This window comes from Scyliorhinus canicula, chromosome 20, assembly GCF_902713615.1.
Source record: "Scyliorhinus canicula chromosome 20, sScyCan1.1, whole genome shotgun sequence".
Taxonomy (NCBI): domain Eukaryota; kingdom Metazoa; phylum Chordata; class Chondrichthyes; order Carcharhiniformes; family Scyliorhinidae; genus Scyliorhinus; species Scyliorhinus canicula.
Window position 1 is genome coordinate 70520218 of NC_052165.1, and position 25547 is coordinate 70545764.

The window sequence follows — 25547 nt, forward strand, 5'->3', positions numbered from 1 at the left end:
CTTGCACTGCCCCCCCGCCTCATCTTTGCCTTCCCATTTTGGCCTGTTGCCCAAAACCAATTTTTACCATTGTGCCATTGGTGACTGTGCTTTCAGTTCCTGAAGCCTGAGGTTTGGGATTTCCCTGCATGAACCACACTGCCTTTGTACCTCTCTCACTTCCAGGTGCTCCATAAAACTGACTTTTTCAATCAAACTTTTGGTCATATGTCCTAAAATTGCCCTATGTAGTTCAGTGTCAAATTTAGTTTGATTATATTCGTGTGAAGCATTTTTGGACATTTTACTATATTAAAAATTTGCCATAAATGAAAATTGATTGGGCTGATGGGCCTCAAGGCTGAAATTATGAAAAGAGAATCCATCCCTCTTCCTAGCTATTTTGTGAGACTGAATCAGGTTGCTCCCAACTTTAGGATACTACTTTTGCCTGAGCTGAGCATCCAACCCTGTGTCTTGTTCGCCACCAACACTGCCTAATTCCAGCTCATGTCATCACTTTTCAGCGTATTCACAGCTGAAACCCTCATTCACTCCTTTGTGACCACTGATCTTGACTATCCCAATGTTCTGCTGGCTAGCCTTCCACCTCGATAAACCTGAACTCATCCCAAACTCTCTCAAAGTTCCAGTCAGTGATCATCCCTGTGCCTGCTGACATAGAATGGCTTCTGGCCTGGCAGCACCTTCATTTTTAAAATTCTCACATACTTGTTTTCAAATCTCTCCATAGCCTCACCACTTCCTCCAGTCCCACATCCCTCCGTGATGTTTGAACTTCTCCAATTCTGACCTCGTGCACAAATCCGATTTTGTTCATTCGCCCACTGGCAGCCATGCTTCAGCCTCTTTAGCCCTAAGCTTTGGAGTTCCCTCATTAAATCTCTCCGCTGCTACCACACTCGCTTAAAACGCTGCTTAAAAACTATCTCGTTGGCCAAAGCTTAGGTTATCTGACCTGATAGCTCCTTATATGGCATGGTGTCAAATTCTATATCATTCTTGCAAAGTGCCTTGGAATGTTTCAATATATCAAAGGCACTATATAACAATAAGTCGTTATTGTTAATAGTATAGTTACCTGTGAGAATAAGAAATAGAAGCAGGAGTAAGCCATATGACTCCTCGAACCTGCTCCTCCATTTAATAAGGCTCCGACTAATCCTGGACCTAAACTCTAATTTTGTGCCCAACCGTGACAATTCTTGATTCCCATAGAATCTATCAATCTCAGCCGTGAACATCTAAAGCCCTCTGGGGAGAGAATTCCAAAGATCCATAACCCTCTGAAGAAATTTCTCATGTTTCAGTTCAAAAGATGAGATATCTTATCATGAGATAGGCTCCTAGTTCGAGAATCTTTATCCAGGACAAGCCGTCTCTCAACATTCACCCTGTCAAGCTTTCTCAATATTCTCTGTTTCAATGAGATTACAACTCATTCTTCTAAACCCATTCTACTCAACCTCTCTTCGCAGTACAACCCCCTCATCCTAGGAATCAAGTTAGTCAATCTTTGTGTCATTCCCTCTCAGGCAAGTATTCTTCCTTGGAAATGGCACACACTATTCCAGATTTGATCTCGCCAAAGCTCTGCAATTACAGCAAGATTTCCTTCCTTTTGTACAGAATGCCTTGCAATAAAGGTTAATATATTATTTGCCCTACCGTGCTGTACCTGCACGTTTGTTGTACGAGGACACCCAGATCCCTCTGAACACCAACTTTTAATAGTTTAACATTTAAAATATATTTGTTTTTCTATTCTTCCCCTCAATGATAACAACTTCACTTATTGTCCACTCACTTAACCCATCTATATTCATTTGCAGATGCATTGTCTTTGGCTTGCTTTCCATTGTTGAGGTATATTACATTTGGCTCTTTCATATAAATCATGAATATAAATAGCTGAGGTCCACCATTCTTCCTTGCAGCACCCACCTACTAGCTTGACAAACCAAAGATGATCCATTTATTATGTTTTCTGACTGTGAACCAATCTCTACCCATGCTAATATATTCTAGTCCCATAAACAATTGAAACAACCTTTAGCGTGGCACCACATTGAATGCCTTTTGAAAATCCAAATATACTATGTTCACTGGTTCCCCTCATAAATCTCTAATAGATTTATAAATCAATATTTCTCTTCATCCAACATGTTAGAACATAAGAACTAAGAGCAGGAGTAGCCAATTGAGCCCTTTGAGTCTGCTCCACCATTTAATCTACTTTCCTGCTTTTCCCCATACCCTTCAACCCATTTACTAATTAAAAATTTGTGTCTCTCTCAAATTTACACAATGACCTGGCAAGCAGTGCGTCAGCAATGTATTGATGGGCCAAATGGCCTCCTTCTGTACTCCTAGAATGCCTGTAGTGCAGAATGAGGCCATTTAGCCCATCAAGTCTGCACCAACCCTCCGAAAGAACACCATTCCCAGGCCCACTCACCCATCCTATCCCTGTAACCCCACTCAACCTTTGGACAGTTTAGCATGGCCAACCCACCTAACCTGTGCATCTTTGGACTGTGGGAGGTAACCGAAACACGTGGAGGGAATTATGCAGAGGGAGAACATGCAAACTCCACATAGACAGTCACCCGAGGTTGGATTCGAACCCAGGTCCTGGAGCTGTGAGGCAGCAGTGCTAACCACTGTGCCACCCACTTGTTCTATTCTAATGCAACTACATGAATCCTCAAATAAACGTACCTAAATTCTACCCAGTATTCCAGGTGCGGTCTCACCAACACTTTGTACCATTGCAGCAACTTCCCTACTTCCTTGTAACCTGTTGAGGTGCGTAACAGCCTTCTACGATTCATGCACGAGAATATCCAGATTCCTCTGCACCAAAGCACTCTGAAGTTTCTCTCCATTTAGATAATAAGTTGCCCCTCTATTTTTCCAAAGAAAGTGGATAACCTCATTCTTATCCACTTTAAACTCCATTTGCAATGTTTTGGCTCACTCACCTAACCTATCTATATCTATTTGGAAAATTCTTAGTTCCTCATTGCAACTTGCTCTCCTATTTTAGTATTATCTGCAAATTTGGTACCTTCTGTGCCTACACAAAAGTCATGAATCTATCTTGTAAATATATATTTGACACAGCAATCATATTCTGACTTTCTAATTGCCCTGTTGCTATGCCAGCCTAGAAATGTTTCTTGCTAATGATCAAGAATTAAAAATCCACTTGTGTTTTTTTTACTACTTTCACCAAGGCAAGTTTGCAGAAGTCAGTTGTGACATCGTTCAAAACCATCCTGGCCAACACAGTGATCAGCACAACTGAGGCCTTCATGGGCTAAATGCCAACATTAAGTGAACCACCAAGAAACTGCTTAACGTTTTAGGCAAAACTTTGTCGTGTAACACGTGGTGCGTCTGCAGAGATCACAATAAAGGACATGACCTTACTCTTCGGTACGTAAGGAAATGACTAGTAGACTTGGTTACAAAACAGTCCAGTGTCCTGTTAATTCTTCGGTATTTTAAGCAAATCACCACAGTTGCGCCAGCCTTTTTCAGTAGATGCATTTTTACTCATCCGCCGTGACCCACTCGTCACGGTTTGAAAGAAGTGGCCTATTTCACTTTTTAGAAGTAAATTAAACTTTAACTGTTTGCAAACGTTATTTTCAAAATCCCGTTTTTAAAAAAAAAAAAATCTCGCCCGTAATATTTCCCCCGTGCTGACAGCTTTGTCCCAGGCAGTTCGCCCAATGCTGGAAATCGAGCATAAACTCTGGCGCCCACATTCATTCATTGCTGCGCTCTTGATGTCCTGTAGTCGGGCTGCTGATGTCATTACATTTCATCATATGGGGAGAGCCAGAGAGAGGGGGTGGGGAAAGAATAAGTGCTTCCTCTTCCATACGGAAAAAGAAAAGTAATGTCGAACTGAACCAGCAAGCCATCGAATACGATTTACTGATGGGATCAAAGCTTGTTTCTGTTGTACACTCCCTCCCTTCCGCTGCCGTGCCTGGGAACCGGTGGCACTGAGAAGCGGCAGCAAAAACATTGCTGCCAATGCAAACCTACCGCCTTGTGCACCGTGTGTCTGTTTCATAAAGATCCTGGCGAGCTGGTTGGCCCCCAGCACGCCACGTGAGGCGAGTCACCGGACAGCTGGGGGTGGTAAGGGGGGTGGGTGGGGGGGTGGGGGTAGGGGGGAAATCCAGGCGCTAGCAGAGGAGCCCTGAACCATTCAGACGGGGTTTCAAATAATAAATACAATAATAAGAAGATTGAGCCGCTATGGGAGACAAGAAGAGTCCCACCAGGTAAAGTACTTTTCGACTCTCCGCTCCCCTCGTCCGTCCTGCTCTCTTCCCCCCCCCCCCCCCCCTCTCTTGAGGGGGTAAAAGCATACCCTCTTTTTAAATGGTTTTTTGTTTAAGTGTGCGGAAATGGACCGATCGAAGAATGGGAGCTGGTGCTCGGGGAGCAAAATGTTGCAAGAGCTCGATACAATGTAGCAGCCATGGCGGACGGGTTTGTTACAGTACAGTCAGTGCGTGCGTGCGTGGGAAATTGACATGGGGAGCTGCAGTTTCGCAGCAAAAGGATCTGGCCCTTTTTTTTTCCTTTTTGATCGTCACTGATTGCCAGGAAGGTCTTTAGGGGAGGAGGAGAAAAAAGAGAGAGAGGGGGTGGGGGAACAACAAAAAAAAGCAAACTATTTGCCAATAAGCCGGTGCACCTATGTATTTTTTCACCTCCTCTTTCTATTCCTTTTGTTGTCCAAAACAGACCCAAAAGGCAGCCCAAGCCTTCCACAGACGAGGGACACTGGGACTGTAGCGTTTGTACGTTCAAGAACAGCGCAGAGGCTTTCAAATGCAGTATGTGTGATGTCAGGAAGGGCACATCAACACGGTGAGTCTCCCCAGTTCCTTTTTTATTTCATCTCTTCTCTATTAATAAATTAACGTTGCACAATCGTAAATGGGATCGGAGAGATAGGGGTGTTGCGATCTTTATTTCTACAGTCTTCGTTACATTTGTCATTTGAAATGTACTATTTTAAAGCATTCGGTTACAATATTATCAATATTGCAGGTTTAAAGCTACACCGTCAGAGATCTATGAATGAAATTGGGCTTTCGTGTTGCGTAAGGGATATTCTCAGATCATTACTGAATGGTTACATTTCTAGTTTTCAAAAACTGGTAGTTGAACCACTTAACCAAACAAACAAGGCTATTGCCCCTGAATAGAATTATCCTCAAAGCTTCAGGATTCAAGTATCTTAATAGTTTTCTTTTTAAAGCTGTATTATGTATTATTGAATTTGCTATTTTAAAAATGCATAATAACTAATAGATTCAGACAAATGAATCTGTTTTAAATTAACTATTTAGAGAAGGGTGTCTTCTGTTGCCACATTTTGCCTTCCCTGCCTGGGATGTTCAATTCTCCCTTCAGCCTGGAGACAAGAGGGCTTATTCTTTGTACTGATTGAAACTGTACTAGGGTGAAATGTTCAATTCTCCCTTCAGCCTGGAGACAAGAGGGCTTATTCTTTGTACCGATTGAAACTGTACTAGGGTGAAATTCAATTGGGTTACACGTTTATATTCAGAATATTTACACAAACAGGGCTTCCTGTACTGAACACACCATAAGTAGCATAACCCCCCCCCCCCCCCCCCCCCCCCCCCCCAACCCCACATTCAGTTTAATGGTCATAAAGTGCTACTTTAGGCATTGGTGGCTTATTGAAATATATCACCGAAGAGGGAGTTGCCATCGGGACTTTTTCTTAATAGGAAGTAGTTATGTAGAACTCCGATTAACTTGAATATTTGTACTTTTTTCTGTCTTCAAACACAAAGTATTTGGGAGCAAGTAGGCGGCCAATCTTCTGCGAAAATTGAATAATTATCTTAGGCATAGTCATTAAGTTGGAATGCTTCAGTGCTCATGTCACTTCAGCTTTGTGTTTATCAGCTCCCATGCACTGTTTGGTTCAGTAACTCCATGCCATTTCTCCGAGTGATGGCATCAGTACTCTGATGTTTTAAATACATAGCCAAAAACCAGCAGGAAAACAAAAATTGATCTTTTTTTTGTAACCTTTTAAGGAGCAGTGAGACACCCTCCTTTTGTAATAACTTTTTTAGTGCGCTTTCTGAATTAATGCAAATCACAAATATGGAATGCAATTTCGTTACTGCTTTTGCAAGTCCTGGCCCATGACTTAGTCAGCGTTTGTTTTTGCAAAATGATCACTTGTAACGCAGTTGCATGGCACAAGTCAAGTGTTTGTCTTGTTCAACAAGTGTGACCTATCCATTCATTTTACAGTACCTCTCTAGCTAATTGAGGCAAATAGTTGGAGAGAATTTGATTGCAAAAGGGCTAGTACGTTTTTGTTCCACTTTCACGTGCACTGTTTTCTCCCTTGTACCTTGATTCATTGTTGGATTATGTCCACATGGGTTTTGGCGTCTGGCACAGTGGTGGGCAACCTGCAGCCCAGGAGCCACATGCAGCCCATCTGGGTTCTCGGTGCAGTCCATGAGACATTTTGTTGCCCACATACATGGTTGCTACAGTCTGCTGATCTCTGTCCATATAGTTTTCTTCCTACCGGTGTGACTGACGTGATACACAAGTCAAACACGAACAAGTGAGGTCTGTGCTGATTGCACACAACATTGACTGTGAGAGCCATGAGTTCCCTCTGCTTCTAAAGTGGAAATATTTATTTTGTTTTTACCATTTAAAGTTGATAGTTCTATTACTATTTTCTGTAACTTGTTACAAAATAGTCACCATGTATTAATTACATTTAATCTTACTCATGTAAGATCTTACTCATGGTGATGAACAAGCCTGATTTCAATCTTGCAGCCCACTGAGATGAAGGAGGGCCACCCATGTGAATCAGTTGCCTGGGTTGCCCATCACTGGCCTGGCATCTTGCCCCAGTGGCACTTATTCACATGTGAGCCTTGGCACCAAGTTTCAGTCATCTATTTGCCTCATAACAAACCCAATTCTGTCCACCATGCTCATCTATATAGGCAAACCACAGAAATACATTCTGGGGTACTGATTTTTTTTCTTTCAGTGCCTTAATTTGTGGGGCAGCAAAGGCAATAGCAGCATCTCAACTCACCCTGTGCGGACCTTCCTAGTCACTAACAGCTTAACTACTCGTAGATAGACCCGAGGAGTCATCAGTGAAGTTGGAAGCTCTTTTCTTGATTTTCTTTTCTTCTAAAAATTAAAGCAAAGCTACCCCACAAAAAGGATCCTCAAAGAATGTAGGATGGTGACATAATTCTAAAACTGGAGTTTGGGCATTTAACAATGAAATTGGGAAACATAATTTCACACAAAAGGTAGTGGGAAACTGGAGCATAAAAGATTGTGGTTGGTGGACCAATTAAAATTTAAAACCGTGGTTTCAAAATTTGTTGGGTAATAATAGTATGGGATATGGAAGCATGTAAATTGTGTTGAGGTACAGAGTAGCCATGATCTAAATGAGAGCCTATACAGATTCAAGGGGATAGGTCTACCTATGTTCTGTCTATCTGTGTTTTGAGCGGTGTTCAACAGGATAGTGTTCTAGGCCCAACCATCTCCCTTCCATCATAAGGTCAGAAGTGGGGGATGTTTGCGGATGACTGCACAGTGTTCAGCACCATTCATGACTCCTCAGATAATGATGCAGTCCATGTCCAAATGCTGGACAATATCCAGGCTTGGGCTGACAAGTGGCAAGTTATATTTGTGCCACACAAGTGCCAGGCATTGACCATCTCCTACAAGAGAGGATCTAACCACTGCCCCTTGACATTCAATAGCATTACCATTGCTGAATCTCCCACTATCAACGTCCTGGGGGTTACCATTGATCAGAAACTGGACTGGACTAGCCACATTAATACTGTGGTTACCATGGCAGGTCAAAGACTAGGAATCGTATGGCTAGTGACTCACCTCCTGACCCCCCCCCCCCCCCCCCAAAGCCTTCCACCATCTACAAGGCACCAAGAGTGTAATGGAATACTTGCCACTTGCCTGGATGAGTGCAGCTTCAACAACACTCGAGAAGCTTGACATCATCCAGGACAAAGCAACCTGCTAAATTGCACTTCCTTCCACAAACATTCAAACGCTCCACCACCGATGAACAGTGGCAGCCGTGTGTACCAAGATGCACTTGCAGGAACTGACCAAGGTTCCTTAGACAACACCTTCCAAACCCACGATGCTCACACATAGAAGGACAAGAGCAGCAGATACCTGGGAACCCCACCACCTGGAGGTTCTCCTCACCACCCTGACTTGGAAATATATCGCCGTTCATTCACTGTGACCGGGGGCAACATCCTGGAACTCTCTCCCGAACAGCACATCGGGTGTACCTACACCTCAAGGACTGCAGCGGTTCAAGAAGGCAACTCACCGCCACCTTCTGAAGGGCAACTAGTGATGGGCAATAAGTGCTGGCCTAACCAGTGATGCCCACATTGCATAAATTAATTTTAAAAAGGGTTTTACATAAATCGTGCGATTGATTTCATCTTATTTAGGAAAGTGTGGACAACTTTTTTCCTGCATAATTTCATTTTATTGAGGGTGTCTCAGTAGAGTCAATATTATGTTTAAAAAATTTACCATTTGGATGCATGAAATATATGATATGGAATTGGGTGTTGCGAGGATTTAGGTATTGGTTTTCTTTTTTTAAAACGTATTTTATTACAAACATGTATCAAAGCAGGTTACAGTAAAAAACACTCTGGGAAACAGACTTCCCAACAATCAACGATACAGCCTGTACATACTTTCCCACTTTTTCACCCCTCCCCCCCGCCCCTGCGACAAATAGCTCCTCAAACACGGTCACAAAAGTCCCCCACCTTTTCTCAAACTCCCCTGCTGAGCCCCTTAACTCATACCTTGGGCGGGATTCTCCCAACCGGAGACTAAGTGCCGACGCCGGAGTGAAAACCAGAGTGTTTAACTCTGGCGTCGGAGGCCGCTCCTCGCCCCCTATTCCCCCACCCCCGGGGGGCTAGGAGCGGTGCCGTGTTATTTACAAGCGTCGGGCCTTGGCACTGCGTAAAAGCGGCGCTGCGTAAAAGCGGCGCTGCGTAAAAGCGGCGCCGCATAAATCACGTCACTCGCGCATGTGCAGTTTGGCCAGCGCCAACCCACGCATGCGCAGTTGCCGTTCTCCCCACGGGCACCCCGCAAGAAATGGAGGAGTGATCTTGCGGGGCGATGGAGGAAAGGAGTGCGTCCTTTAGAGACGCCGCCCCGCCAATCGGTGGGCACTGATCGCGGGCCAGACCCCTTTTGGGCCCCCCCTCCTGATCCTCCTTACCCCCTCCCCACAGGCCACCCCCGCAGTTTGCACGCTGTTCACGCCGGCAGCGACCAGATGTGGTTGGCGCCGGCGTGAACACGTTGTATTGGGCAGGCCACTCGGCCCATCTGGGCCGGAGAATTACCGCTCGCCCGCCACAAACGGCGAGCGGCGATTCTCAGAGCGGCCTGCCGTAAGTCTCGGCGGGCCGTTTGGGGGGGTGGGAGAATCGCGTGCGGGTGGCGGGACTTGCCCGGCGCCCCTGCGATTCTGCCACCCGGCGTGGGGGGGAGAATTGCGCCTCTTATTTTCTGTAACCACAGGAAATTGTACAGATCACACAACCATGTGTGGTGGCGATGCCGACCACCACTCCAGCAAAATCAGCCGCTGTGCCATCAGAGAGGCGAAGGCAACTACATCCGTCTTCCTCCTCTCCATGAGCTCCAGCTTCTCTGAAACCCCAAATATCACCACCAAAGGGTCCGGGTCCACCTCCTCCTCCACTATCCTGGCTAAGACCGCGAACGCTCCCACCCAGAATCTTTCCAATTTTCCGCAACCCCAAAACATGTGTGCATGATTCGCTGCCCCTCGCCCACACCTCTCACACTCATCTGCTTCCCACAGAAAGAACCCACTCATTCTCACCCGAGTCATATGCACCCTGTGCACCACCTTAAACTGTATCAGGCTTATCCTTGCACATGAGGAGGACCCGTTTACCCGACTCAGTGCCTCACGCCATCACCACAGCACTCAAACTAGACACCTTTCAAGATTCCATCTTCATCATAACCCATTCTGCCCCTTCTCCTTCCCACCACCGCCGCACTTTGTCCACATTCGCCGCCCAATAATAATGAAGCAAGTTTGGAAACGCCAACACTCCCGCTGCCTCTGTAGCAGGGTCCTCTCCACCCTTGGCACCTTTCCCGCCCATACATAGTCGAAGATGATCGTGTCCACTTTCCAAAAAATGGCTTTTGGTATAAAGATCGGGAGAGCCTGAAAGATAAACAAGAACCTCGGAAGAATATTCATTTTCCCCACTTGGACCCTCACTGCCAGCATTAAATGCAGTGTTTCCCACCTCCTAAGATCCTCCCTGGACTCCTCCACCAGCATTGTTAAGTTCCACTTATGGAGCCTTGTCCATCCCCTCGCTACCTGAATCCCCAAATACCCGAACCTATCTCTCGCTACCGTAAATGGCATACTGCCCTGAATTAGCCTGCTGTGCCAGCTCATTCACCGGGAATACTTCGCTTTTCCCTACATTCAGCTTGTAGCCTGAGAACCCTCCAAATATTCCCAACAGGTCCATAATCTTTCCCATACTCTCCAACGGATCAAAAACATAGGGCGAGAGGTCATCGGCATAGAACAACACCCGATGCTCCCTCTGTACCCTCATTATCCCCTGCCTCTCCGCTGACCCCCTGAGAGCTATCGGCAATGGTTTTATGGTCAGAACAAACAGCAGCGGCGACATTGGGCACCCCTGCCTCGTACCCCCGTGTAAGTCAAAGCTTTGTGAGCTCGTATTATTCGTCCCCACCCACACTCTTGGCGCCACATAGAGCAACCTAACCCATGCCACAAATCTCGGCCCAAGCCCAAACCTTCCCAAAACTTTGAACAAGTACTTCCACTCTACCCGATCAAATGTCTTCTCAGCGTCCATGGACACCAAAACCTCCAGTGTCAGAGCCCCTGACGGATTCATCACCACATTCAACAGACGTCTTATATTACTTGTGAGCTGCCTGTCGTTCACAAAGCCTGTTTGATCTTTTTTTAAAAAGTTTTTTAAAATAAATTTAGAGTATCCAATTATTTTTTCCAATTAAGGGGCAATTTAACGTGGCCAATCCACCTACCCTGCACATCTTTTGGGTTATGGGGGTGAAACCCACGCAGACACTGGGAGAATGTACAAACTCCTCACAGACAGTGAACCAGGGCCGGGATTCAAACCCAGGTCCTCAGTGCTGTAGGCAGCAATGCTAACCACTACGCCACCATTCTGCCCTGCTGTTTGATCTTCTGCCACCATCCCCCGGGACACAGTCCTCCATCCTCCCCGCCAACATCTTAGCCAATACTTTCAAATCCTTGTTCAATAGTCATATGGGTCTATGACCCACGTTCCACCGGATCCTTCCCTTTTTTTGGGATTAGTGTGATTTTAGGTATTGGGTTTCAACTGTGGAATGTGTGTTTGAATTAGTCCAGGAATTGTGTCCTTCCCACCACATCACATTGTAAGAGACCCTGAGATAATTTTAACTTTTCGAGATGGTGTACACTGGTGATATCAGTTTGGCCACCCATTATGCATGTCCAATAATCCTTTTTATTCAAGTTAAAATTATCTCCATCCTCTCTAAACTCAATTCTGGCAGTCAGAATCCAGTTTGAGTTTTCCAATCACGTTGCTGAAAGAGATTAACACTGAGGGACGTTGTTGTGGGATAAAGTGAGTAAAACCAAAAATACTGCAGATACTGTAAATCTGAAATAAAAATAGAAAATGTTGGAAAAATTCAGCAAGCCTGGCAGCATCTGTGGAGAGAGAAATAGTGTTCACGTTTCAAGTCCAATATGACTTCAGTTCTGAAGGAGGGTCATATTATCGAATCATAGAATCCCGACAGTGCAGAAGGAAGCCATTGGGCCCATCGAGTCTGCACCGGCCCTTGGAAAGAACACCCTACTTAAGCCTACACCTTCATCCTATCCCTGTAACCCAGTAACCCCCACCAACCTTTTTGGACACTTGAGGAGCAATTTAGCACAGCCAATCCAGCTGAACATCTGAAATGAAAATCGCTTATTGTCACGAGTAGGCCTCAATGAAGTTACTGTGAAAAGCCCCTAGTCGCCACATTCCGGCGCCTGTCCGGGGAGGCTGGTACGGGAATCAAACCGTGCTGTTGGCCAGCTTGGTCTGCGATTTAGCCTTGTGAGCTAAGCCAGCCCTCAGAGGAAACCCAAGCAGACACTGGGAGAAAGTGCAAACTCCACCCATGCAGTCACCAGAGGCCAATGAGCTGTAAGGCAGCAGTGCTAACCACTGTGCCACCACACCCATACTAGTAACATTAACTCTGTTTCTCTCCACAGATGCTGCCAGGCCTGCTGCGTTTTTGCAGCAATTTATGTTTTTATTTTATGTCAGTTTAAAATGAGCTTTGCTTTACATTCAGCTGAGTTGCTCTTTTTCTGGTGTTCCTGATAGTGACACTGGGTGCCAAATTGAAAGTCTTCCTTCCATCATGCTGACATCCCTGAACTTGATGGAACATTTTCTCAGGAATTTGAATAGAGATCTTGTTGGGAACCTTAGTTATGACTTAAGTTTTTATATAGTTTCTTGGGTCAAGCTCATTGTGATTGCATTTGAAGTGTAGGGTTCTGTGCAATGACAAGGACACTGATTGAACTCTTTTGAGGAAGAGCGCAGATTGAAACTGGAAAATTTAATAAACTGTTCAGTATTAAACATGGTTTAATTATGGTAAATGTACATGAGAATTACTGATGATGTCTGCCTGGACTGTTGAAATTTTAATGATTTGTCATAAATAGGGTGCCAGGATTCAAATGAAATGTGGTATGAGTTAGGTAGTTTTGCAGTTAAAAGTCAAACATTTTGGCATAAGTATCTAAAGTTCTAACCTAAGGAAAGTACTGAGGATGCATTGCAGTGATGCATTTTTGAAAGATTATTCTCAACAACTGTCTGAAAAGAAAACTGCTGATTTAACCGTATAAATTTTGACAAAACTGCTTACTTTATACACTTGTGTAACAGTGTGATTTATAGCTTTTTATGTTCAAAATATTAAAATGGTTTCATTTTAGCTTCTCAGCTTTGTTGTAGAGATCTAAAGTCGTGATGGCAGATTTTAATATATCTTGTCAGGATATGTTACAGACCATATAACTGCAGCCTGCCACTGTTGATCTATTAATGCGTATTATCAGTTGTGGTCTCCTTTTTACTATTTTTTCAGCACACACGTGTGACATAATTGCAGATTTCAGCAACCAATTGGTATTGGATGATTTTTATCCAATGAATCCTGTTTAAAAGTAGGCCTGTCAAATCCAATTTTGAACAACAAGAGCTTTTAGTTGTAAGACCATTGCTCCCAATTTAGCGTCAGGAGACTGGAACCTCTGAGGCATCTTGACTTACTTTTATAATACTTGTCTACATTATATAGTCACTGTATAAGGTACCTCATTTGAATCTGCACTTGGGAAGAGCTAGATGGATTGGAGGTGGTGGGGTATGATACCAGCAAAGGAACTATTTCAAGAGACTTGTATTACCAGTTGAGAGTACTTTTGTATTACAGTACAAATCAGTGCGCCAATCATTTTAAAAGCTAATGAGAGAAAAACCTATGATTGCTGTTTTGTGAACTGTATAATTTTGCATTCTAATTTTGAGAACTTCTCCATGCTGAAGTAAACTGTCAGTTTGATTAAGTCGGTGTTTTACATAGTAATTGCTTCACTCTTATTGAAATGTCTGTTTTGATGCTTAATTCTTATGGCATTAAGCACTTTATTTTTACTGTCTGCAGTAATTACAGTTCTGACCTTAAATTTCACATACAGATAGCTACTAAACCAATTTGAGCAGACTTGGCCAGAGGCTCTTTTTGTAAATACAACTTGGCTCTCTTTTAACAACCTGTGGTCTCATTTTGTGTGTTTTTTATTTTGCACTTAATGCATTAATTGAAGATCAGAAGTAAATATTACCAGTTCTAAGAATTCCTCCAGAATAAACTGTGAAAAGACAACTGATAGCATTGCACTTGCTAGTTAATTGCAATATAAAATCCTACCTCGAAAAAAAAGGATGTCATTATTGCTAAATGGGGACTGATTATTTTAGTTTTATTGCTGCAAGTAATAACCATTGGTTGCAGCCCTCTGCATTACAGAAGGTATAAGCAGAGGGGAGGTTAACTGATGAATGTGGGACTACACAGGGAGTGCATGTGCACGTGTTCTCTCTCAGCTACTCTTGGGAGATCCATGTTCAAATCAGCTGACAATGTTGAATTACAAGTCTCTTTCCTCTGGCTGTAATATTCTCCTTATTGTGAATAAGATTCAGGAGATTGCAACCTGGATATCAGAGGATATGAGGCCATAGCACCAAAACACCTGCAATTCCGTGGAAATTAGCAACTTAGATCATTCGGAGAGAGCTAATTAATATTTTGTGTACAGTTTGGAATTATTGCATTAAAAATCAAGAGAATGTGGTGAGTTTATTTGTATTTGTAGCTAATATTCATAGTTTGAATCCAAACAAGAAATAACGGAAGGGAAGAAAATTAAGCCCATAATACCTCTTTCTTCCACTGAACACATAGAAGCAGCATCTACCTAACATTTTTGGTAACCTGATAGAAAGTTCTGCAGAAACACACTCCTATCCTTATTATTAATGAATCTCCACATCCACACTGTTCAACCTTCTCTTCTGCCTTCCAAGACAGCAGATATTTTCGGAGCTCACATTACTAGCTTGGTGAAAATTTCTTATTTATCAGATGTATACGGTGCACATTTAAAATTATCATTGCCCCTCTCTTCCCTCGCTCTTTAATGCCCTCCAGGCCAACAGCCCTCTGAGAAATCTGTGTTCTTCCACTTCTAGTCTCTTGTGCATTCCTGATTATATTAAGCCCACTATTAGCAGCTTTTCCTTGTATGGCTTTGAAATTAACAACCTAAACCTCTACTACTCTCCTCTTAAAGACCTATCTTTTTGACCAAACTTTTGGTCACCTATTATAAAATCTATTCATGTGCCTTGGTCACACTTTCAAATTATGTTTCACAATGCACCTGTGACGTGCTCTGGGGTATTTAACTACATTGAATGCAAATTGATTGTTTTTGATACCTGGAATTACATAAGGTCTCAAATAAATAAATCTGATAGACCAAATGCATTTCTTTTGATATTTTTTATCCTTATTGGCCTCAAACATTGCATGTTAATACCATGTTCAGGTGTTTATTTTCCTCGCATTAATGCAATATTTTCTGTTTCTCCCATAAGGCTTCATGGAGGGCCTCTTTTATATGCAATTCCAATTCATGCATGTCACAGGTTTCCTTGTTCTGATCAAGACAAATATTTTTATAGAATAATATTATATAATCTTTAATGTAGGCTTACATTAACACTACAATGAAGTTACTGTGAAAAGCCCCCTAGTCACCACGTTCCGGCGCCTGTTCGGGTACACAGAGGGAGAATTCAGAATGTCCAATTCACCCAACAGCACGTCTTTCTGGACTTGTTGGAGGAAACCAAAGAACCCGGAGGAAACCCACGCAGACACAAGGAGAACGTGCAGACTCCGCACAGACAGTGACCCAAACCGGGAATCGAACCTGGGTCCCTGGCGCTGTGAAGCAACTGTGGTAACTACTGTGCTACCGTGCTGCCCGAGTAAGCTATTGATGTCAAATCAAGCCAAACACTTTTTTTAAGTTGTTACAAACAATCGCTGTCTCTCTTGCTTCTTTCATTACTCTTCAATTTCGAAATGAGCATTAGTGTTGCTCTTGGACACAGAATATGCATTGGAACACCAGGTCCCTATTCTCAACCCATTTATGATCTATGTCTTTCCATTAGGTGAAGATACATGATGGAAATCTGATGCTTTCTCCTCGCTCCAGTGTGGAATCATCAAAGGCTGTTGTATATTTAGCTGGTAGTGAGCATGAATAAACAAAAAATGTGAGAAATGCGACCTCCTGCCCAGTTAGAAAGAAAATGGGATGCCTAGGAAGTGGGAAGGAAAAGACAAATTTAAAAAAAAAAGATTGGCAATTATTTCAACACTTGAAATATAACATAGTTTTCCTTATGATGTTCAAGTGGTTTGTTATATATTTGCTTTCTGCCAATTTATTCTACTCCCTCTTCCCGACATTTCAAAGAGAACAACCAAAACAGTTAAAGATTTTGCTACCAGAGTAGAGCAGAGGAAGAAAGAGATGCAAGGAAGGGCATTGGAGTTTGGTTCCCACAAGTATCTCAATTAGGTGACCATTATTCGGGTGCATGTCTTAACAGTGAATAAGGACATGATCTCTGCAATAGGGAGGGAAGTTGGAGCACATTTTCACTTATTTTAATACAACTCTGTATTTTATAGTAAGTGTCAGTAGATAATAAAGCACAGGCATACTAGCTGATCTTTGTCCTCACTAGCCCTCAGAACTGAGGGCAGGAACTCAGCATTGGCCAGGAAATGAATCATTGATTTGGCTGGTCACTGGACTGAGTCACTCACTGGATAAAGTTGCTGAGCAATCAGAACCTTTTTAAAAAAATTGTCAACCTTGATACTGTGTTCTCATCTCGCTAATTGTTTTTCTGCTGCAATCTTGGACATAACTTTGTGCACTAAAGTTATGCACCACTCTCCAAAGAACATTCTCTTATTTTTCTTAGTTATTTTCTTAGTTATTTTTTTGCTCTTCATTTGAAGACCCAACTGCATCATTGCTGCACATGCTAATTTAGATCTCTTTAATTCTAGGTTTTTTCATCACTATTAAGGTAACATACACAATGATAGAGTTTTTTTAAATAATCAGAGTCTTGGTTTGTTTTTGTTAGATTTAATTGCTTCTTGCAAAACATTTCTACCCAATTTATTCCCTCTTTTTTTGAGGTGTTAATTCCTCCTTGTTGAGGAACACGTTTATACATGCTTCAGTTGACTTTGGGTATGTCTTGGAAATGTGTGATCTTTGACTGACTGAATATCAGCAAGGAACTAAATGATTGGGAGGCAAGATCTTGGCTGAGTGTGATGCAATGGTGAACTGACGTCCATGCTCAACTAATATCAAGAAAATATTGTTACATGGGCTCCAGGAAATTGCCTGATCATCCGTCTCCATGTTGACTCTAGATTGAACATGGGTCCTTCCTGGTTAGTTTGCCTCTGTTATTAGCTGGGTACATTTGCTGAGCCATCAACAATCATAAGTTGCATTTATGTAGTAACTTTAGTGTAGAAAAATATCCTATTACACTTCACATGAAAAATGAAACAATGACAAGAGTTTTTGATGGAGTAATGAGAAATGACCGAATAATTGATCAGCAAAGTAGGTTTGGAAGAAAAATGTTTGACATAAGGCGAGAAATGGAATGTCTAAGGAGGGAGCTTCAGAGCATAGGGCTGAGATGTGTAACGGCTGTGCTATCACTGGCGGTGTAGAGGGCACAGTATATCAGAGTCAGATGGTCTTAGGGCTTGGAAAGCCCAAGACTGGAGAGGATTACAGAAAGATGGGATGAAGTGAGACTGTGGCAGGACTTGTAAATAAGTACAAAGATTTAAAAATGGTCCATTAGGATCATGGAATTTGTTTAAGTCAAAGAGTACAAGCTTTTCTGGATAAGTAAGACTTGGTGAGAGTTTGGATGAGCATGGCTCTTTGCCAAACACATTGGAATTTAATCTTCATCTCACGTGTCGGCTCTCTTTTTTTTTCAATGCCAGCTATATGGTACTACATACGTTTTCATTGTGATTAATTGCTGAGCTGTCTTGTTTCAATGTTAAAAATGAAATAAAATATCTGGTTGAATGATTTAAGAGTTTTCATAACCACAGTAAAGTTTTTAAAAATCCAAACTTATTACTTGGCAACTTCAGCTGTCTTGTCCCATCAGTAGATTAAAGGGTATGTAGAGTTTTACTGTAATAATGATAGATTATAAACATTGATAGTTAATGGTTATATGTCTCTCATAATCTTACAGAAGGCAGCAGTTGCTATAAAGTGCTAAAGATATGACTGCCAAAACTTTACACGACCAGGTTACCAGCTTGTGCTAAATTAGCTGATCTGAGTGATATTGACTAGGCATAATCTATTTAATGACTCTTACTGGGAATGTAGGTTGGCAACAGTTCCACTTTAAGCTCACACCTAATATTGGAACTATTGGAGGGTGATTCGTGTCTCTGGAACGCAACAAGAGGGGAGAAGAGAACATGGGTAAATATATAATGAGTGTCACACTAAACTTATCCCAGATAATTGAAATAATATAGAATAGAGTAAATTACGACACCTTTGTGGGACCAGTTTATACTTGTGCCACTGTTCTGTTACTTTGACTAAGTGTCTCATCTGAAATGGCTCCTGCATGAGCAAATTTAAGAAATGCCTTTAAACAACCATTAATTTATCACTAATGCGAAAGAAAAATACCTGTACTGGGCATGTTAGAAATCAGAAATAAAAGCAGAAGATGCTGGGAATACTCAGAAGGTTAGCATTTGTGTAGAAAATTTCAGAGTTAATGTTTCAGATCTGTGGCCATTTCTGTGATACTTTATTCATCACCGACCGGAAACATTAACTCTGATTTATCTCCACAAGGCTGCCCAGTTTTAGTTTTTCCAGCATTTTCTGCTTTTATTTTATATAAACCACTATTTTACTTTCTGATTGAAAATAATGTAAAATCAAGCTAGAAATCTCACATCTTATTACGTTTTTAATAAGAGCAAGAAAATATTGCTAATTGCCGTGGCTGAATTTACAGGATGGTGTGGCTATTTTAAAATAAATTTCAAAGTTGGATTGCAATGACCTTAATTATGCCTACACTTCTGGTCGTTTGAAATGCTTGGTCCTGTCTGACTACAGTTTGAATGGTTAAGAAGTATTTCTTGGGCGGCTCGGTGATTCAGTAGGGCTGTCTCATGGTGCCGAGGACTCTGGTTCGATTCCGGCCTCAGGTCACTGTCCGTATAGAGTTTGCACATTCTTCCAGTGTCTGCGTGGGTCTCACCCCTACAACCCAAAGATGTGCAGGATAAGTGGATTGGCCACGCTAAATTGCCCCTTAATTGGAAAAATAAAGAATTGGGTACTCTCTAAATTAATTTTAAAAATGAAGTATTTCCTTCTTGTATTCTGAGTACACAATTCAACCCTGTTGATGGTGGATCTTGTGTATGATACAAAAGGTTGTTGAGAAAACAAGGAGAGAGAAAATGCTGGAAAATCTCAGCAAGTCTGGCAGCATCTGTAGGGAGAGAAAAGAGGTAACATTTCGAGTCCGATGACTCTTTGTCAAAGCTAACAAACGGAGAAAGTGGGAACTATTTATACTGTGGAATGAGAATGAAAGATGAGTCATAGCCACAGAAACCCAGGGAAACCGGGTGCTAATGGCCACAGAAACCAAGGGGAAAGAGTGCTAATGGCAGTCCCCAGAGAGGACAAAAGATGTGAAAGGTCAAACCGCAGAGAAACTAACATCAGAGGATGAACTGTAGGTGTGGGGGGAGGGGAAGGGGGAAGCAAAGAGGAGAAAAGTGCAGGAAAGATGGATAAGATTGGGGGGGGGGAGGGAAATTAAATGTATATTAAGAAAGAATGAAATGGTTAAAGACAGTTGAAATGAAATGAAAACAAATGGGTCGAGGTGGGGTTGATCATCTAAAGTTGTTGAATTCGATGTTCAGGCCGGAAGGCCTAACGTGCCTAACTGGAAGATGAGATGTTGTTCCTCCAGTTTGCATTGCGCTTCACTGGAACATTGCAGCAGGCCAAGAACCGACATGTGGGCATGGGAGCAGGCTCTTTTGTTAAAATGGCAAGCAACAGGAAGGTCAGGGTCCTGAATGCGCACAGACTGAAGATGCTCAGCAAAGCGATCACCCAGTCTGCGTTTGGTCTCTGCGATATAGAGGAGACCACATTGGGAGCAGCGAATGCAATAAACCAGATTGGAAGAGATGCCAGTGAAACACTGTTTAACCTGGAATGAGTGTTTTGGGCCTGGAATGTGTTCCTTTTTCCTCGACCATGATTTCCCACCGACAGTTTCCTCCTCATGCGGCTCAGTGTCAATTGTTATATGGGCAGCACGGTAGCATGGTGGTTAGCATAAATGCTTCACAGCTCCAGGGTCCCAGGTTCGATTCCGGGCTGGGTCACTGTCTGTGCGGAGTCTGCACGTCCTCCCCGTGTGTGCGTGGGTTTCCTCCGGGTGCTCCGGTTTCCTCCCACAGTCCAAAGATGTGCGGGTCAGGTGGATTGGCTATGCTAAATTGCCCGTAGTGTCCTAATAGTAAGGTTAGGGGGGGGGGGGAGAGTTGTTGGGTTACGGGTATAGGGTGGATACGTGGGTTTGAGTAGGGTGATCATTGCTCGGCACACCATCGAGGGCCGAAGGGCCTGTTCTGTGCTGTACTGTTCTATGTTCTATGTTCTAGTTGTGGACAGGGCCCTCAACAGTGGGCGTTCCATCTCCCGCGCCACTCACCTCGCCTCCTCCACTCCCTCCCAAAACAAGGATAGAGTCCCCCTCGTTCTCGCATTTCATCCCACCAGCCTCCGTATGCAAAGCATGATCCTCCGCCATTTTTGCCAACTCCAGTGTGATGCCACCACCAAACACATCTTCCTTATTTGCGCTGGCAATCGAGCTGCTGGCTATCCCACTTGGATCTGCAGATTGGTGGACAGGCATTCGGAGAGGGGGCAGAGAGCATAAGAGTCTCGTTCTATGCGGATCACCTGCTCTCCAGCCTGCTGGAGGAGGTAAAGAGGGCCCTGCAAAGATGGGACTGGGTCCCTCTTTCGCTGGCTGGAAGCATACAGACGGTCAAAATGAATGTGTTGCCTAGGTTCCCTTTCGGTGTTCAGATCACTCCCGATCTTCATCCCCAAGTCCTTATCACTTGATAAACAAGTTAATCATTGCCTTGTTTGGGGATGAACAGTTCCTAGGGTACGCAAGTCTATTTTACACCAAGGGTGGCACGTGGGAGGCCTTGCCCTACAAAACCTATTTTACCACTGGGCGGCAAATGCGGACAGGGTGAGGCTAAGGGAGCCAGAGGCAGAGTCCGAATGGAGGAGTCCTCCTGCAAGGGCACACCTCTCCGAGCGCTGGCTACCATGCCCCGCCCCTACATACATACATATATACACACACTCACTCTCAAGGAGCCCAGTGGTAGTAGCCACCCTAAGAACATGGAACCAGTTTAAGCGCCACTTCGAACTTGGCAAGCCGTCCATTGGGGCCCCCATCTGCAACAATCACAGGTTCACACTGGCACGGGTAGATACCACATTTGGGACATGGAGGAAGATCAGAGGGACACTGCTGGTTGTGGACATATACAAGGGCGACAGACTGGCAATCCTGGGGGAACTCAGAGAAGCACCAACTCCCGAAAGGGAACGGGCTTGAGTAACCGCAGCTGCGTGACTTTGTTGGCAAGGTGACAAACGCTCCCCCAGAGACCCGGACTGGTTAGGAGACGGCAAGTGTGAAGACATCAACACATGACTTTTGTCAGGACCCCACTGGATGGGAACAGATGGAATTGGGGGGAGGAAATGGGCATGTAGATAGGGGAGGACTCTGGATCGAGGCACAGCACTGTAGCATAGTGGTTAGCACAGTTGCTTCACAGCTCCAGGGTCCCAGGTTCGATTCCCAGCTTGGATCACTGTGTGGAGTCTGCACGTTCTCCCCGTGTGTGTGGGTTTCCTCCGGGTGCTCCGGTTTCCTTCCACAGTCCAAAGATGTGCGGGTTAGGTGGATTGGCTACGCTAAATTCTCCTTGGTGTCCAAAAAAAAAGGGAAATTATGGTTACTGGGTTAAGGGGATGGGGTCGAGGGGGTGTGTGCTTGAGTGGGGTGCTCTTTCCAGGGGCAGGTGCAGACTCGATGGGCCGAATGGCCTCCTGTACTGTAAAGTCTATGATCAACTCCACCTCCTTCTGCGCTGGGCTAAGCTTGATGCAGCTTAAAGGCCCGTATGCTCAGATGGGGTTATGGTAACAGCGAGGGCTCATGTCTTGTTGCTTCTATTTTGTTACTTACCATTACTATTGTTGGATTGTTATTTATATGCAATTCTCTTATTTTTTTTTCTAATTCCAAATGCCAATTAAAAAGATCTTTTTTAAATGTTATAAAGGTTGGACTCAAAAGCTGTACACCTGCCCTCTTTTGTTTAGTGTTAAAGTAGATGTGCTTTTCCCCATCTTCTCTACTCAGCGAGGGTAGGCCTGCAACAGTGCACTGGGTACATAAATGTATTTTTAATTTATTTTCCATTCAAACTTTGTGAAAAGAAATAGTTTACATTTTTGACAAAGTTTTGCTTCTACTTGGCACCGATGGTGGCCAACTTGGGGACATAACTATGCTTCCTGTGACTTTCTGTGATTGACAGGTACAACAATATGTTGAACTTTCAAAAAGCCCATTCCCACTCTTGTTGAGAGCTTTTTAAATTTTTGTTTGTACTTTTCCTAATGCATACATTTTTTCTCCTCTCCTTTCTGCTTTTATATACTGTATATATGTATTCTCTTTCTATTCTTATTTCTTTGCTACAGACCGTGCTATGGCAGGACAGCAAAACAACCAGGATGTCAAAGGTAAGTCATGGCAATGTATCTCTGAGCCAACTTGTCTCACATATCTTGGATTATTTCGTTAGCTGGTTTTAGTCACATTGATGGGTCAGTTAGAAATACTTTGATTTAATAATGACCTCCAACTTCTTGCTTACAAACAGCAAATTTAATCTATCTCAATTTTAAAGCAACGTACCTTTCATTGATTCTACCCTGCTATTTGTGATTTTTATCAATGACTTGGAGGAGGGGGCTGATGACACCAAGATTGGTGGAGTAGTGGATGAGGTGGAGGGCTGTTGTAGGCTGCAAAGAGACCCTGATAAGTGCGAGGTGATTCCTTTTGGTAGGACAAATTTGAATACGGATTACAGGGTGAACGGCAGGGTTCGGAGGAATGTGGAGGAACAGAGAGATCTTGGGGTTCATGTCCACAGTTCTCTGAAGGTTGCCACTCGAGTGGATAGAGCTGTGAAGAAGGCCTATAGTGTGTTAACGTTTATTAAGAGGGGGCTTGAGTTTAAGAGCCGTGGGGTTATGCTGCAACTGTACAGGACCCTGGTGAGACCACATTTGGAGTATTATGTGCAGTCCCTGTCACCTCACTATAGGAGGGATGTGGAAGCATTGGAAAGGATGCAAAGGAGATTTACCAGGATGCTACCTGGTTTGGAGGGTAGGTCTTATGAGGAAAGGTTGTGGGAGCTAGGGCTTTTCTCTTTGGAGCGGAGGAGGATGAGAGGCGACTTAATAGAGGTTTATAAGATGATGCGGGGGATAGATAGAGTGGACGTTCAGAGACTATTTCCTCTGGTGGATATAACTGTTACAAGAGGCCATAACTATAAGATTTGGGGTGGGAGATATAGACGGGATGTCCTAGGTAGGATCTTAGAGAGTGGTTAGGGTGTGGAATGGACTGCCTACTTTAATAGTGAAGTCGGACACTTTAGGAACTTTCAAGCAGTTATTGGATGGGCACATGGAGCACACCGGAATGACAGGGAGTGGGATAGTTTGATCCTGGTTTTGGACAAAGCTCGGCACAACATCGAGGACCAAAGGGTCTGTTCTGTGCTGTACTGTTTAATATATATATATTATTTATATATATATATATATATATATATATATATATGAAGGCCTGCATGAGGCCATATTTAACAAATGTGGATCTGGCCATCGTTGCAGCCCAGTTACATTGTAGAACTGTATAGTTGACCTGCAACTGGCCAAATAATAAATATCATATTGTACATGCTGTTCATTTGACACAAGACTTTATTTGGAAGGTTTCTCGTGTGAATCCAGGAAATCAAGTTTTCTTGTTAAACGATTAAACATTTTGACCTGAAGTGATCTGCAGGCTTAGCTGCTTAACTACTAACAGACATTATAAATAATGGCAGCTCGGTGGAGTTTATTGCAGGAACAGTGATGGTGTATGCCAAATACTTGTTTTCACAATGAAGCTTATGAATGTTGGCCATTCATACTTCAGTTTAAAATTTGACGGCCTGCTAAATTCAATATTTTGCACAGTTATCATTTACTTTGATTAATTTACTTACACTAGACCATATCTGCTTTGTGATTTTGCCCAAGAAAACATCAGAGCTCACTGCAGTTTTAAGTAGAATCACTGGTTATGGACCTTTTTTAAAATCAAGAATAAACTTCAACACTCACTATTCAACTCTATTTTTGAATTAATCTTCCACACACCTCATCATAGACTGTATACCTGTAAATGCTGTAATCTGGGTGGGAGAAACTTACTTAGAATGTAGAAAGTTCTGTTTAACTAATCAGAAGTTTGGATTGCTACCATCATTGGCTCAGTTTCCTTATGCTCCTGGGTATTGTGAAATTTATTGGTGGAGCTGCATTGCTGATGTTTTATTCCTATTTAAACAAAAATGGCAGTTCAAGCCTATGGTGGAAGTAGGCAATTGTTTTTAGAAAAATAGCATTTAGCTTGCTAAATTAGCCATCCTATAATTAGTCCTGTGGCAAGATGATGCACGGAAAACTTGCACTTAATTTTCAGGTCCTCTGGTGCAGTGTTTATGTTACTGGACTAGTAATCACCTGAGGAAGGAGCAGTGCTCCGAAAGCTCGTGTTTGAAACAAACCTGTTGGAATTTAACCTGGTGTTGTAAGACCTCTTACTGTGCTCACTCCAGTCCAACGCTGGCATCTCCACATCAATCAAGAGGTGGATTGATAATCCATAGGTGGATTGACCATGATCATTGCGCAGGATTATGAGGTAGAACAGATAGATAAGCAGAGTGCTCATTCAGAGGGTCGGTGCAGACTCGATGGTCCGAATGGCCTCCTTCTTCACTGTAGGAATTCTCTGGATCAAAAGTGAGTTCAGACTCCACCATAGCAGTTTTTAGAATATGAATTTGCAGTCCTCCCAAAATTTAGACCATCCATATTTATCATTGACAGCTATTTCTATCAGGCAAATGACACCACTTTTCCATTACCATATGAATTAATTTACAAAGGCACTGTTTATAATATGAGTGCAGGTTGTTCTGCACAGTTCAATAGTACTTATTTAAAAAGCTCTGCTGATTTCAGTCAAGGTTGAGTCTTCCAGCAGTTTCTGTCAACTGAACACACATCATTATAATAAGGTTTTCTCAGTGCGAGACCTTGTATGCAGCAGCTAACAAGTAGGGAGAGTCTGTTACTAAATGGAGAT

General features: G+C 43.1%; 1 protein-coding gene across 7 annotated transcripts in view; it reads left to right on the forward strand.

Moving 5' to 3' along the window:
• Positions 1-3239: 3239 nt before the first annotated feature.
• The window catches only part of yaf2 (YY1 associated factor 2), a 235898-nt gene continuing 213590 nt past the window's right edge, over positions 3240-25547 (forward strand). For 2 of the 7 annotated variants that reach the window (XM_038781218.1, XM_038781222.1), the window contains exons 1-3: positions 4171-4304; positions 4774-4899; positions 22808-22849. In XM_038781218.1, the coding sequence (XP_038637146.1) occupies positions 4279-4304; positions 4774-4899; positions 22808-22849 (194 nt within the window). In that variant the 5' untranslated portion in view covers positions 4171-4278. Of the gene's footprint in view, positions 3442-4170; positions 4305-4396; positions 4516-4773; positions 4900-22807; positions 22850-25547 lie in introns of those variants that run through there. The other 5 variants (XM_038781220.1, XM_038781224.1, XM_038781223.1 and 2 more) reach the window with 4 other exon arrangements.